Source organism: Salvelinus alpinus, chromosome 36 (assembly GCF_045679555.1).
Source record: "Salvelinus alpinus chromosome 36, SLU_Salpinus.1, whole genome shotgun sequence".
NCBI classification, from domain to species: Eukaryota; Metazoa; Chordata; class Actinopteri; order Salmoniformes; family Salmonidae; genus Salvelinus; species Salvelinus alpinus.
Genome location: NC_092121.1, coordinates 19,637,246 through 19,651,791, shown reverse-complemented (window position 1 = coordinate 19,651,791; position 14,546 = coordinate 19,637,246). Strand labels below are relative to the sequence as shown.

The 14,546-nt window shown below is 45.8% G+C and overlaps 1 protein-coding gene across 1 annotated transcript in view; it reads left to right on the top strand.

The window, feature by feature from the left end:
* Nucleotides 1–14,546, top strand: part of LOC139565489 (SH3 and multiple ankyrin repeat domains protein 1-like) — a 153,082-nt gene that overhangs the window by 35,656 nt on the left and 102,880 nt on the right. Inside the window, exon 2 of the mRNA XM_071385881.1 lies at nucleotides 3,568–4,113. Within this exon, the coding sequence (XP_071241982.1) occupies nucleotides 3,619–4,113 (495 nt within the window). The 5' untranslated portion in view covers nucleotides 3,568–3,618. The remainder of the gene's footprint in view (nucleotides 1–3,567; nucleotides 4,114–14,546) is intronic.

Below are 14,546 nucleotides of genomic sequence, written 5' to 3'. Positions count from 1 at the left end.
GCTGAAAGAGAGAGAGAGAGAGAGAGAGAGAGAGAGAGAGAGAGAGAGAGAGAGAGAGAGAGAGAGAGAGAGAGAGAGAGAGAGAGAGAGAGAGAGAGAGAGAGAGAGAGAGAGAGAGAGAGAGAGAGAGAGAGAGAGAGAGAGAGAGAGAGAGAGAGAGAGAGAGAGAGAGAGAGAGAGAGAGAGAGAGGTGTAGCAAGAGAGATTGATTGGTGGAGGGTAAACGACACACCACAGACAATGATGGTGGGACATTACAGACCAGATGACATGGCTTTGGATCCACATTGGCTGTGGATGTAAAGAACTTTGACCACTTGTAAGCACTATATCAATCTAATCTGTTAACGGAAGTGTGACCCATGTTATGATCCTGGCTCACAGAGCAACTTTGAACCGTTGCTGAACCACTAAGGACCACACAGAATCTGACTTATCTCACTGACACTACCTCTCAGTAGGAGATGGACTGTGGGGGAGGATAGAGAGGGTCAGTCAACCCCACTGATCAGCAGGAAGTCCAGTCAGTCTGACTCTGTCTCCCTGGAGGACAGTCAAAGGTACGACGTGAGCCTTAACTAAATTGCAGCTTTCCAAGGAGAGTGCTGAAAGAGAAGTCTGTAGAGAGGAGATACGCAGTGGGAAAGAGCTCTGTCGCTTATAGGAAATATCTAATCTATGTATCTCTCTGTTCCATCTCTTCTCTACAGGATACATTCATTAAGGCCTATTATGTGTGACTCATCATGACTTCTCTCTTCAAACTAAATTAACATAATCTCCTTGCATTTCTCCACTTAACCGCTCACTTTTCTCCTTTCGTGTCCGCCTCCCTCAACCCTTTTATTTTGCCCTCTCACCCCAGTCCACCTCCTGCTGTCTCTTCTCCTCCTGCTCCCTGTTCTGCCTTCTTCACGCTCCTTTCCACTTCAACAGTCTATCTCAGCTTCTTTTCTCAGTTTTCCACTTCAACAGTCTGTTTCAGCTTCCTTTCTCAGTATTTTTCTCTCAGCCCTCTCCTCCTTTTTCTACCTTTGCCTCTCCTCCCCAATATCTCCCTGTTCCTCTCTGTCTCTCCCATCCTCTCTGTCCTCTCTCCTCTGCCTTGTTCCCCTCTCTGTCTCTCTCATCCTCTCTGTCCTCTCTCCTCTGCCTTGTTCCCCTCTCTGTCTCTCTCATCCTCTCTGTCCTCTCTCCTCTGCCTTGTTCCCCTCTCTGTCTCTCTCATCCTCTGTCCTCTCTCCTCTGCCTTGTTCCCCTCTCTGTCTCTCTCATCCTCTCTGTCCTCTCTCCTCTGCCTTGACCCCTCTCTGTCTCTCTCATCCTCTCTGTCCTCTCTCCTCTGCCTTGTTCCCCTCTCTGTCTCTCCCATCCTCTGTCCTCTCTCCTCTGCCTTGTTCCCCTCTCTGTTTCTCCCATCCTCTCTGTCCTCTCTCCTCTGCCTTGTTCCCCTCTCCGTCTCTCTAATCAGATCTGCTGTGTTCCTTTCCTCTTTCTATCTGACTTTCTACAATGATCTCTCTCTCTCCTGGCTCCCAGTCCTTGTCTCCTTGTTCCAAATCCTCAGCTCTCTATTGAAACTAATCCTCTGTATTTCTCTACCCCCAACCCTGGAGCTTCTCTCTCTCTCTCTCTCTCTCTCTCTCTCTCTCTCTCTCTCTCTCTCTCTCTCTCTCTCTCTCTCTCTCTCTCTCTCTCTCTCTCTCTCTCTCTCTCGCTTTCTCTCTCGCTCTCTCTCCGTCTCTCTCTTTCTCTCTCTCTCGCGCTCTCTTTCTGCCCTTCCCCATGTGTCTCTCTGTCTAAAACCTGCTCTCTTCCTCTCTCTCTCTCCTGTGTCTATATACCCCCTTCTCTTTGTCTTCCACCCTCATTTTTGCTCCCTCTCTCTGAGTCTCTCTGTCCTCTCTGCTACCTGACAGTGTTACTGTATGGTGGTGTCCAGGTCTGCTGTAACACTACTGTGGCCTGTCAGCTCAGCTGCACTGTGCTCTTCATTAGTGAGGAGGCTGAGATGCATGAATATGACACAGGTTAAAGAACCATGAGAAATATTATATCTGTGTTTCTCAGTGCATTTGTCCCTATGTCATGTGTACTTCCATGTACTCCATGGCTTTGTTTTGGCACAATGTGTCACCATCTCTCATACTAAAATCTTCCTTCTCTCCCACCCTCTGGTTTCTCATTTTCTCATATTGTCTTCTCCTCTCCTCTCATTCTCTCTGAGGACAGCAAGTGGTATTTGCTGCCACTCACGGTCCTCTGGGAACAGCCCTGGGAGCTGGTGTCAAACACATCTTTTCTCACAGTGGCCCCTCTCTTCCCTGTGTCTTTCAACCATCTTACACACACACACACACACACACACACACACACACACACACACACACACACACACACACACACACACACACACACACACACACACACACACACACACACACACACACACACACACACACACACACACACACACACACACACACACACACACACACACACACACACACACACATACACACTCCATTTTCAATTTACAGTTCATTACTCTCCTATACTTGGGTGCATTCAAAGTGAAATAGCTCGAACACAATGAACGACAGGATATTGGATGTTTTCAAAATGAACGTTTAAATGAGCACCCAGAGATAAAACATCACAATTTTGGCAGTTTTATTGGCAGTGCTATCTCTCTTTTTGTCTTTTGTTTCTGGGTATTCATTGTTGATATAGTTGTGTTGTATTGTAACTGATGTGGGTGTGTGCTGTGTGCTAGATGTCAGGAGGGCAGGCTTAGTTTCACAATTCAGCTGGTGTGAATTGTGTTGTGTGGCCACTTGAACATGCTGTTTTAGCTGTGGGGAGCTGTCCTGTATGGAGTGGTGCTGAAACTCACAGAGCGCAATGCTGCCTAGTATCCACTAGGGACTGACCTGAACACTCTCCAGCTTGTAGTGCACTGTCTGCAGCACGAGGTACATCACAGACGCTCTGAAATTGTTCTCTCCACTCTGAGAGGTGAGGTTGAAGACTGTGTTTCATGCTACTGTGAAGTGTTCTAGTCTAGTGAAATGGGTGAGTGTGTAGAGGTAGTCTACAGTGTGTATTGTATTGTTTGCAGTAGTAGTTTAATGTTTGTAGTTTCAGTGGTGCTCTTAACAGTATAACAGTCAGTGTGGACTCAGTCAGTCTATAGATGTAGTATTTATCAAGGCACTGGCTACCAGGGCAGTATTATGTATGTCTACTATATATAGAGCAGGGTGGAAGATCTGTTGCATAGATATTTATATGGGAGGTGTTGAAGAATAAATTGTGATGAAATGGCAGCGCATGGTGACAGTGAAAAGGCAGTATGAAAGGAGTCAGTCTGTTCCCATAGTGACCAGAGTCAGGACATGAAACAGTGTAGGAACCCCGACAGACACTGGGGCTGCTGGTTGAGTTTTTAGGATTGTCCTTGGAACTCTCTGTCTCTGTCTCTTTCTCTCTCTCTCTCTCTCTCTCTCTCTCTCTCTCTCTATTTTGACCTTTCATGGTTCTCCTCTTCTCCTTTCTCCTCCTCAGTGAGTCTCGGGGAATGATGCCGCTGCCGTTTGTGCCACCCTCCCTGTCGCCATGACGATGCCGCTCAGCCCCCTCTCCAGTGACGAGGAGCAGCAAAGGATGCTGGGAAACAATAGACATCTATATCCTGGGGCAGAGGACGAGGAAGAGGAGGAGGAAGATGAAGAAGAGGAGGGTGAGGAAGATGACCGTGATGAGGAGGGAGAAGATGGGGAGAATGGAGAGCTGGAGGGAGAAGAGGAGGAAGAGGAAGTGGAGGAAGTCAGGCGAGGAGGAGGCATGTCGCGAGGAGGCAGGGATGAGGGGCACAGGCAATTAGGCAAAATGGCTGGACGACCCACAGGAGACAGACAGATACAACCCGGCAACATCGGGCACACAGTAAACCCTTATTCGTCCAACCATGGACCCACCCATCAACAGCCAGCCAATCAGCAGCAGCAGCAGAAGAGGCTGAGAGAGCATAGCTCCAGCAGGGCGCCGTCAGAGGACGCCCACATCGCCATGATGGTGTTCCGCATCGGTATCCCCGACATCAAACAGACGGTCAGTGACATCACACCTATTGTACCACCCCTACAGATGTAGGATTCATTTGAGTCAGTTTGCTACAGCAGGAAAATAATCCTGCAGCAACAGGAAATGTGAATTATTATGTGGATCATAATTAATGGACATTTTTGGAAGAGTTGATACATTTTTCGCTCGGGAAAATCAAGTCTGAAATGTCAAAGTGGAAATGACAAACTTTAGAAGCCTTGTTAAAATTTAAATACACCATAAGTTTGCATTTTCTGCCTTGCAGGAAAATTCTCAGCAACAAAAGAGTGATCAAATTAAGATCCTACATCCGTATAGAAAGCACTGGCATCAATAAACACAAACATTATGACCACTGACAGTCAGTACCACACCTCATAACCAACCTTCAGGACCACCCCGATTCACACTTCCATCAAACAGACAGTCACTACTTCTCCCCCATACAACCACTGACGTCCAGTTCAACTGTTGGTGAGTATGCTGGGGGTTTACATTTTGAACTCTTCACAGCAGTTGCTTTACTTCTGACCTGTTCTTGTGTGTCTTTCTGTGTTTGGGCACGTACATATTTTGTATTTTTTCTCAATGTCTTGACAATTCAAATCTGCAAAGCTAGGCAGACATTCTGCCAGAGTACTTCTTCTATCCAGATCCACTAAGACATAAGGGCGAAGTGTGTTCACACACACGCAGTGCCTCAGCAGCAGAAACACACGGTTTGATCCTGTCAGCACAGTGACTGAACTGAGAGAGAGTTTCAAGGTGACCTAGCTGTTTTACAGAATAGAAATACAGAGACAGAGAGAGAGAAACAGAGACCAAGAGAGACAGACAGAGAGACAGAGAGACAGACAGAGAGACAGACAGAGAGACAGACAGAGAGACAGAGAGAGACAGAGACAGAGACACACAGAGAGACAGAGAGACAGAGAGAGATAGAGAGAGAGACGGAGAGAGACAGAGACAGACAGAGAGAGACAGACTCAGTGAGCATAGCTTTGCTATTGAGAAAGGCCGCCCGTAGGCAGACATGGCTCTCAAGAGAAGACAGGCTATGTGCACACTGCCCACAAAATGAGGTGTAGACTGAGCTGCACTTCCTAACCTCCTGCCTAATGTATGACCATATTAGAGACACATATTTCCCTCAGATTACACAGATACACAAAGAATTTGAAAATAAACCCAATTTTGATTAACTCCCATATCTTTTGGGTGAAATACCACAGTTTTTATTTTTTTTATTTATTTCACCTTTATTTAACCAGGTAGGCTAGTTGAGAACAAGTTCTCATTTGCAAATGCGACCTGGCCAAGATAAAGCATAGCAGTGTGAACAGACAACACAGAGTTACACATGGAGTAAACAATAAACAAGTCAATAACATGGTAGAAAAAAAAGAGAATCTATATACAATGTGTGCAAAAGGCATGAGGTAGGCAATAAATCGAATAATTACAATTTAGCAGATTAACACTGGAGTGATAAATCATCAGATGATCATGTGCAAGAAGAGATACTGGTGTGCAAAAGAGCAGAAAAGTAAATAAATAAAAGCAGTATGGGGGGTGAGGTAGGTAAATTGGGTGGGTAGTTTACAGATGGACTATGTACAGCTGCAGCGATCGGTTAGCTGCTCGGATAGCAGATTTTTAAAGTTGTTGAGGGAGATAAAAGTCTCCAACTTCAGAGATTTTTGCAATTCGTTCCAGTCGCAGGCAGCAGAGAACTGGAAGGAAAGGCGTCCAAATGAGGTTTTGGCTTTAGGGATGATCAGTGAGATACACCTGCTGGAGCGCGTGCTGCGGGTGGGTGTAGCCATCGTGACCAGTGAACTGAGATAAGGCGGCACTTTACCTAGCATAGCCTTGTAGATGACCTGGAGCCAGTGGGTCTGACGACGAACATGTAGCGAGGGCCAGCCGACTAGGGCATACAGGTCGCAGTGGTGGGTCGTATAAGGTGCTTTAGTAACAAAACGAATGGCACTGTGATAAACTGCATCCAGTTTGCTGAGTAGAGTATTGGAAGCTATTTTGTAGATGACATCGCCGAAGTCGAGGATCGGTAGGATAGTCAGTTTTACTAGGGTAAGTTTGGCGGCGTGAGTGAAGGAGGCTTTGTTGCGGAATAGAAAGCCGATTCTTGATTTGATTTTGGATTGGAGATGTTTGATATGAGTCTGGAAGGAGAGTTTGCAGTCTAGCCAGACACCTAGGTACTTATAGATGTCCACATATTCTAGGTCGGAACCGTCCAGGGTGGTGATGCTAGTCGGGCGTGCGGGTGCAGGCAGCGAACGGTTGAAAAGCATGCATTTGGTTTTACTAGCGTTTAAGAGCAGTTGGAGGCCACGGAAGGAGTGTTGTATGGCATTGAAGCTCGTTTGGAGGTTAGATAGCACAGTGTCCAAGGAAGGGCCGGAAGTATATAGAATGGTGTCGTCTGCGTAGAGGTGGATCAGGGAATCGCCCGCAGCAAGAGCAACATCATTGATGTATACAGAGAAAAGAGTCGGCCCGAGAATTGAACCCTGTGGTACCCCCATAGAGACTGCCAGAGGACCGGACAACATGCCCTCCGATTTGACACACTGAACTCTGTCTGCAAAGTAGTTGGTGAACCAGGCAAGGCAGTCATTAGAAAAACCGAGGCTACTGAGTCTGCCGATAAGAATATGGTGATTGACAGAGTCGAAAGCCTTGGCCAGGTCGATGAAGACGGCTGCACAGTAATGTCTTTTATCGATGGCGGTTATGATATCGTTTAGTACCTTGAGCGTGGCTGAGGTGCACCCGTGACCGGCTCGGAAACCGGATTGCACAGCGGAGAAGGTACGGTGGGATTCGAGATGGTCAGTGATCTGTTTGTTGACTTGGCTTTCGAAGACCTTAGATAGGCAGGGCAGGATGGATATAGGTCTGTAACAGTTTGGGTCCAGGGTGTCTCCCCCTTTGAAGAGGGGGATGACCGCGGCAGCTTTCCAATCCTTGGGGATCTCAGATGATACGAAGGAGAGGTTGAACAGGCTGGTAATAGGGGGTGCGACAATGGCGGCGGACAGTTTCAGCAATAGGGGGTCCAGATTGTCAAGCCCAGCTGATTTGTATGGGTCCAGGTTTTCCAGCTCTTTCAGAACATCTGCTATCTGGATATGGGTAAAGGAGAAGCTGGGGAGGCTTGGGCGAGTAGCAGCGGGGGGGCGGGGCTGTTGGCCAAGGTTGGAGTCGCCAGGAGGAAGGCATGGCCAGCCATTGAGAAATGTTTGTTGAAGTTTTCGATTATCACGGACTTATCAGTGGTGACCGTGTTACCTAGCCTCAGTGCAGTGGGCAGCTGGGAGGAGGTGCTCTTGTTTTCCATGGACTTTACAGTATCCCAGAACTTTTTGGAGTTAGAGCTACAGGATGCAAATTTCTGCTTGAAAAAGCTGGCCTTTGCTTTCCTGACTGACTGCGTGTATTGGTTCCTGACTTCCCTGAACAGTTGCATATCGCGGGGGCTCTTCGATGCTATTGCAGTTCGCCACAGGATGTTTTTGTGCTGGTCGAGGGCAGTCAGGTCTGGAGTGAACCAAGGGCTATATCTGTTCTTGGTTCTGCATTTTTTGAACGGAGCATGCTTGTCTAATATGGTGAGGAAGTAACTTTTAAAGAATGACCAGGCATCCTCAACTGACGGGATGAGGTCAATATCCTTCCAGGGTACCCGGGCCAGGTCGATTAGAAAGGCCTGCTCGCAGAAGTGTTTTAGGGAGCGTTTGACAGTGATGAGGGGTGGTCGTTTGACCGCGGACCCGTGGCGGATACAGGCAATGAGGCAGTGATCGCTGAGATCTTGATTGAAGACAGCAGAGGTGTATTTGGAGGGCAGGTTGGTCAGGATAATGTCTATTAGGGTGCCCATGTTTACGGATTTAGGGTTGTACCTGGTGGGTTCCTTGATGATTTGTGTGAGATTGAGGGCATCAAGCTTGGATTGTAGGACTGCCGGGGTGTTAAGCATATCCCAGTTTAGGTCACCTAACAGAACAAACTCTGAAGCTAGATGGGGAGCGATCAATTCACAGATGGTGTCCAGGGCACAGCTGGGAGCTGAGGGGGGTCGGTAGCAGGCGGCAACAGTGAGAGACTTATTTCTGGAGAGATTAATTTTTAAAATTAGAAGTTCGAACTGTTTGGGCATAGACCTGGAAAGTATGACAGAACTTTGCAGGCTATCTCTGCAGTAGATTGCAACTCCTCCCCCTTTGGCAGTTCTATCTTGACGGAAAGTGTTATAGTTGGGTATGGAAATCCCAGAATTTTTGGTGGCCTTCCTAAGCCAGGATTCGGACACGGCAAGGACATCAGGGTTGGCAGAGTGTGCTAAAGCGGTGAGTAAGGCAAACTTAGGGAGGAGGCTTCTGATGTTGACATGCATGAGGCCAAGGCTTTTTCGATCACAGAAGTCAACAAATGAGGGTGACTGGGGACATGCAGGGCCTGGGTTTACCTCCACATCACCCGAGGAACAGAGGAGTAGTAGGATGAGGGTGCGGCTAAAGGCTATCAAAACTGGTCGCCTAGAGCGTTGGGGACAAAGAATAAAAGGAGCAGATATATGGGCGTGGTAGAATAGATTCTGGGCATAATGTGCAGACAGGGGTATGGTGGGGCACGGGTACAGCGGAGGCAAGCCCAGGCACTGGGTGATGATAAGAGAGGTTGTATCTCTGGACATGCTGGTCTCAATGGGTGAGGTCACCGCATGTGTGGGGGGTGGGACAAAGGAGGTATCAGAGGTACGGAGAGTGGAACTACGGGGTCCATTGCAAACCAAAACAATGATAATGATAACTAGCCTGAACAACAGTATGCAAGGCATATTGATATTTGAGAGAGACATACAATAAGGCATAAAGTGATTGCAGGTCTTGATTGGGAGAGCTAGCTAAAACAACAGGTAAGATAACAGCAGCAATAACAGGGTGCTAGTCTAACACAGCAACAACAGGTAAAAATGGCGACGACTAGGCAGAGAGGGTCGGATTAACTACACACAGATCCTGAGTTAAAGCACAGAGCCGACAGATAAAACACAAATAAACAGAATGGAGTACCGTGAATTAATGGACAGTCAAGCAGGCATCAGCTATGTAGCCAAGTGATCATAGTGTCCAGGGGGCAGCCGTAGATGGAGCAGGGAGGCCTCCACTAAGCTAGCACGCAGCGTTTAAAGTTAGTAGCCCGGGGGGTGGTCTGCTCAGACGGAGGGGGTCTGCTCAGACGTGGTCGTGTCGACAGAGAATCCAAGCCGGATGGCGATGGCGAAAGAGAGGTTGTGAATTGTAGAATTGTGTTTGCTAACTGGTGCTAGCTTCGTGGCAGTGGCGCTAGCTGCGCTAGCTGCAAGCTAGCTGTGAGGATCAGAAGTAGTGGCTCAGGGATTACGGCAGGAATCCGGCGTTGTTGTCGAGAGACAGTCCGATGCTGGTAAATTGGTGAGTAATATCCAGGCTAATAACAGGGCTGGTGTCTGTGCAGAAGGTAAAAGCTGCTAGCAGCGGCAAAAAATGGCTAAATTAGCTTGTAGCTGATTTAGACCAGTTGTGATGGATTGGCAGGGCTCTGTGTCGGCAAAAAAAGGTCCAGTCCAATTGGCAAAAGAGGTATTGTAGCCCAAGAATTCGCTGGTAGACCTCTTCGGCTAGCCGGCAGATGGGCCTAGCTCGAGGCTAGCTCAAGGCTAACTGGTGCTTGCTTCGGGACAGAGGTGTTAGCCAGTAGTAGCCACTCGGTTGCAGCTAGCTAGCTGTGATGATACGGTGTAATTGTCCAGAGCTTGCGTCAGGAATCCGGTGATGTGGTAGAGAAAAAGCAGTCCTATATGCTCTGGGTTGATATCGCGCTTGCAGACTGGCAGGTATTGGCCCGAGCTGAAGCTGGCTGTGTCCGAGTTAAGGGTGAAGACCGCAGCAGTGGCTAACTGACTACTAGCTAGTAGCTAGTTATCTGGCTAGCTTCTGATTGGGGTTACGGTTCTAAAGTATAAAAAATAGCAGGTCCGTACCACATTGGGTGAGGCGGAATGTAGGAATGTATATTCAGTTCCTAGATGGAAAGTGAAATTAAAATATATACGAAATGTATACGAAAAATGTATACGAAAAATACGAGGACTATTTACACGGGACAAGACAAACACACGTCCGACTGCTACGCCATCTTGTGCCATCACAGTTGCAAGATTTGTGACCTGTTGCCACAAGAAAAGGGCAACCAGTGAAGAACAAACACCATTGTAAATACAACCCATATTTATGCTTATTTATTTTCCATTGTGTACTTTAACCATTTGTACATTGTTACAACACTGTAAATATACATAATATGACATTTGTAATGTCTTTATTGTTTTGAAACTTCTGTATGTGTAATGTTTACTGTTATTTCACTTTTGTATATTATCTACCTCACTATACCTCACTTGCTTTGGCAATGTTAACACATGTTTCCCATGCCAATAAAGCCCCTTGAATTGAATTGAATTGAATTGACAGACACAGAGAGAGACAGAGAGAGACAGAGAGAGACAGAGACAGACAGAGAGAGACAGACAGAGAGACAGAGAGAGACAGAGACAGACAGAGCGAGAGAGAGAGACAGACAGTGAGAGACAGAGAGAGACAGAGAGAGAGAGACAGACAGAGAGAGAGACAGAGACAGACAGAGACAGACAGATAGAGAGAGACAGATAGAGAGAGACAGAGAGAGAGAGACAGAGACAGACAGCGAGAGACAGAGAGAGAGAGACAGAGAGCGACAGAGAGAGAGAGAGACAGGTGATACAGAGAGAGACAACAACACGAATAATTATCTATCCAAAATGGAGATGTATGGGTAAACCACTTCTCCAATATTTTTGGCTCTATAACAAAGAATAAAGAGCAAAAACATATACATGATCAAATACAAATCTTAGAATCAACTATTAAAGACTACCAGAACCCACTGGATTCTCCAATTACCTTGAATGAGTTACAGGACAAAATAAAAACCCTCCAACCCAAAAAGGCCTGTGGTGTTGATGGTATCCTTAATGAAATGATCAAATATACAGACAACAAATTACAATTGGCTCTACTAAAACTCTTTAACATCGTCCTTAGCTCTGGCATCTTCCCCAATATTTGGAAACAAGGACTGATCACCCCAATCCACAAAAGTGGAGACAAATTTGACCCCAATAACTACCGTGGAATATGCGTCAACAGTAACCTTGGGAAAATCCTCTGCATTATCATTAACAGCAGACTCGTACATTTCCTCAATGAAAACAATGTACTGAGCAAATGTCAAATTGGCTTTTTACCAAATTACTGTACAACAGACCATGTATTCACCCTACACACCCTTATTGACAACCAAACAAACCAAAACAAAGGCAAAGTCTTCTCATGCTTTGTTGATTTCAAAAAAGCCTTCGACTCAATTTGGCATGAGGGTCTGCTATACAAATTGATGGAAAGTGGTGTTGGGGGTAAAACATACGACATTATAAAATCCATGTACACAAACAACAAGTGTGCGGTTAAAATTGGCAAAAAACACACAAATTTCTTCACACAGGGTCGTGGGGTGAGACAGGGATGCAGCTTAAGCCCCACCCTCTTCAACATATATATCAACGAATTGGCGCGGGCACTAGAACAGTCTGCAGCACCCGGCCTCACCCTACTAGAATCCGAAGTCAAATGTCTACTGTTTGCTGATGATCTGGTGCTTCTGTCACCAATCAAGGAGGGCCTACAGCAGCACCTAGATATTCTGCACAGATTATGTCAGACCTGGGCCCTGACAGTAAATCTCAGTAAGACCAAAATAATGGTGTTCCAAAAAAGGTCCAGTCACCAGGACCACAAATTCCATCTAGACACCGTTGCCCTAGAGCACACAAAAAACTATACATACCTTGGCCTAAACATCAGCGCCACAGGTAACTTCCACAAAGCTGTGAATGATCTGAGAGACAAGGCAAGAAGGGCATTCTATGCCATCAAAAGGAACATAAATTTCAACATAGATTACTAGACTACATTCAGAGCATTCTGAAACCAGTTCAGGAGTGTCTATTTCAGTCATTGTAGCCATCCAGCCAGTGGTCCAGGGTCTGGGATCTGGCTAAAAATACTTGAATCAGTCATAGAGCCCATTGCCCTTTATGGTTGTGAGGTCTGGGGTCCGCTCACCAACCAAGACTTCACAAAATGGAACAAACACCAAATTGAGAGACTGCATGCAGAATTCTGCAAAAATATCCTCCGTGTACAACGTAGAACACCAAATAATGCATGCAGAGCAGAATTAGGCCGATACCCACTAATTATCAAAATCCAGAAAAGAGCCGTTAAATTTTACAACCACCTAAAAGGAAGCGATTCCCAAACCTTCCATAACAAAGCCATCACCTACAGAGAGATGAACCTGGAGAAGAGTCCCATAAGCAAGCTGGTCCTGGGGCTCTGTTCACAAACACAAACACACCCCACAGAGCCCCAAGACAACAGCACAATTAGACCCAACCAAATCATGAGAAAACAAAAAGATAATTACTTGACACATTGGAAAGAATTAACAAAAAAACAGAGCAAACTAGAATGCTATTTGGCCCTAAACAGAGAGTACACAGTGGCAGAATACCTGACCACTGTGACTGACCCAAACTTAAGGAAAGCTTTGACTATGTACAGACTCAGTGAGCATAGCCTTGCTATTGAGAAAGGCCGCCGTAGGCAGACATGGCTCTCAAGAGAAGACAGGCTATGTGCTCAATGCCCACAAATGTATGACCATATTAGAGAGACATATTTCCCTCAGATTACACAGATCCACAAAGAATTCGAAAACAAATCCAATTTTGATAAACTCCCATATCTACTGGGTGAAATTCCACAGTGTGCCATCACAGCAGCAAGATTTGTGACCTGTTGCCACAAGAAAAGGGCAAGCAGTGAAGAACAAACACCATTGTAAATACAACCCATATTTATGCTTATTTATTTTCCATTGTGTACTTTAACCATTTGTACATTGTTACAACACTGTATATATATATATAATATGACATTTGTAATGTCTTTATTGTTTTGAAACTTCTGTTTGTGTAATGTTTACTGTTAATTTTTATTGTTTACTTCACTTTTGTATATTATCTACCTCACTTGCTTTGGCAATGTTAACACATGTTTCCCATGCCAATAAAGCCCCTTGAATTGAATTGAATTGAGAGACAGAGAGAGAGAGACAGAGAGAGAGAGAGAGAGAGAGAGAGAGAGAGAGAGAGAGAGAGAGAGAGAGAGACAGACAGACAGACAGAGAGAGAGGCACAGCCTCTGGCTTACTGTCACTATTAAGGAGGTTTAAAATTGTGTAATAAAGCCAAACTCAATATGAGAAAAGCTATTTTTGGTTGGTGAGACTAATGTAGCCCACCGCTAGAACCCTGGTCTGAACCATGATACCCTCATATCCCCCACAGAGCAGAGCCTGGTGGAATAGACAAGTCGTAGGTGAGAACAATCCACAGTCAGGTTTTCTTCAGAATGTGATAGCTAGTATGGGACATGTCAATCTCTCCCCACCTAGACAAACAGAAACCAGTGACATGTCAATCCAGGATTTTTTTTCTCTCTCTCTCTCTCTCTCTCTCTCTCTCTCTCTCTCTCTCTCTCTCTCTCTCTCTCTCTCTCTCTCTCTCTCTCTCTCTCTCTCTCTCTCTCTCTCTCTCTCTCTCTCTCTCTCTCTCTCTCTCTCTCTCTCTCTCTCTCTCTCATGAGTATCAGGACCTAATGGATCATGAATCATTTGATTGTGCTGTAAATTGAATTACTAAGAGCAGAGAGATTGGGGACTGTGGTGTGTGTGAGAGAGAGAGAAGTGTAGAGTGTGGTGAGATACATGCTACATGAAAGCGGATGCTCTTTTTACTCAACCACACACCACGAATGTCACGCACTGACCATAGAGAGCTCTTGTTTTTCTATGGTGTAGTAGGTCAGGGTGTGACTAGGGGGTATTCTAGTTTTTAATTTCTATGTTGTGTTCTAGTTTATAATTTCTATGTTGGTGTTTGTGTATGATTCCCAATTAGAGGCAGCTGGTAATCGTTGTCTCTAATTGGGGATCATATTTAAGTAGCTATTTTTCCCACCTGTGTTTGTGGGATATTGTTTTGTGTTTGTGCATGTGCACCACTTAGTCACGTTTCGTTGTTCGTTTATCGATTTATTGTTTTTGCTTTAAGTTTCACTTTTGAAATAAATATGTGGAACTCAACATCCGCTGCGCCTTGGTCCCGTTCTTACGACAACCGTGACAGAATATCCCACCAAACAAGGACCAAGCAGCGTGCTACGATGGGAAAAATAAGTTGGACCTGGGAAGAAATCATGGAA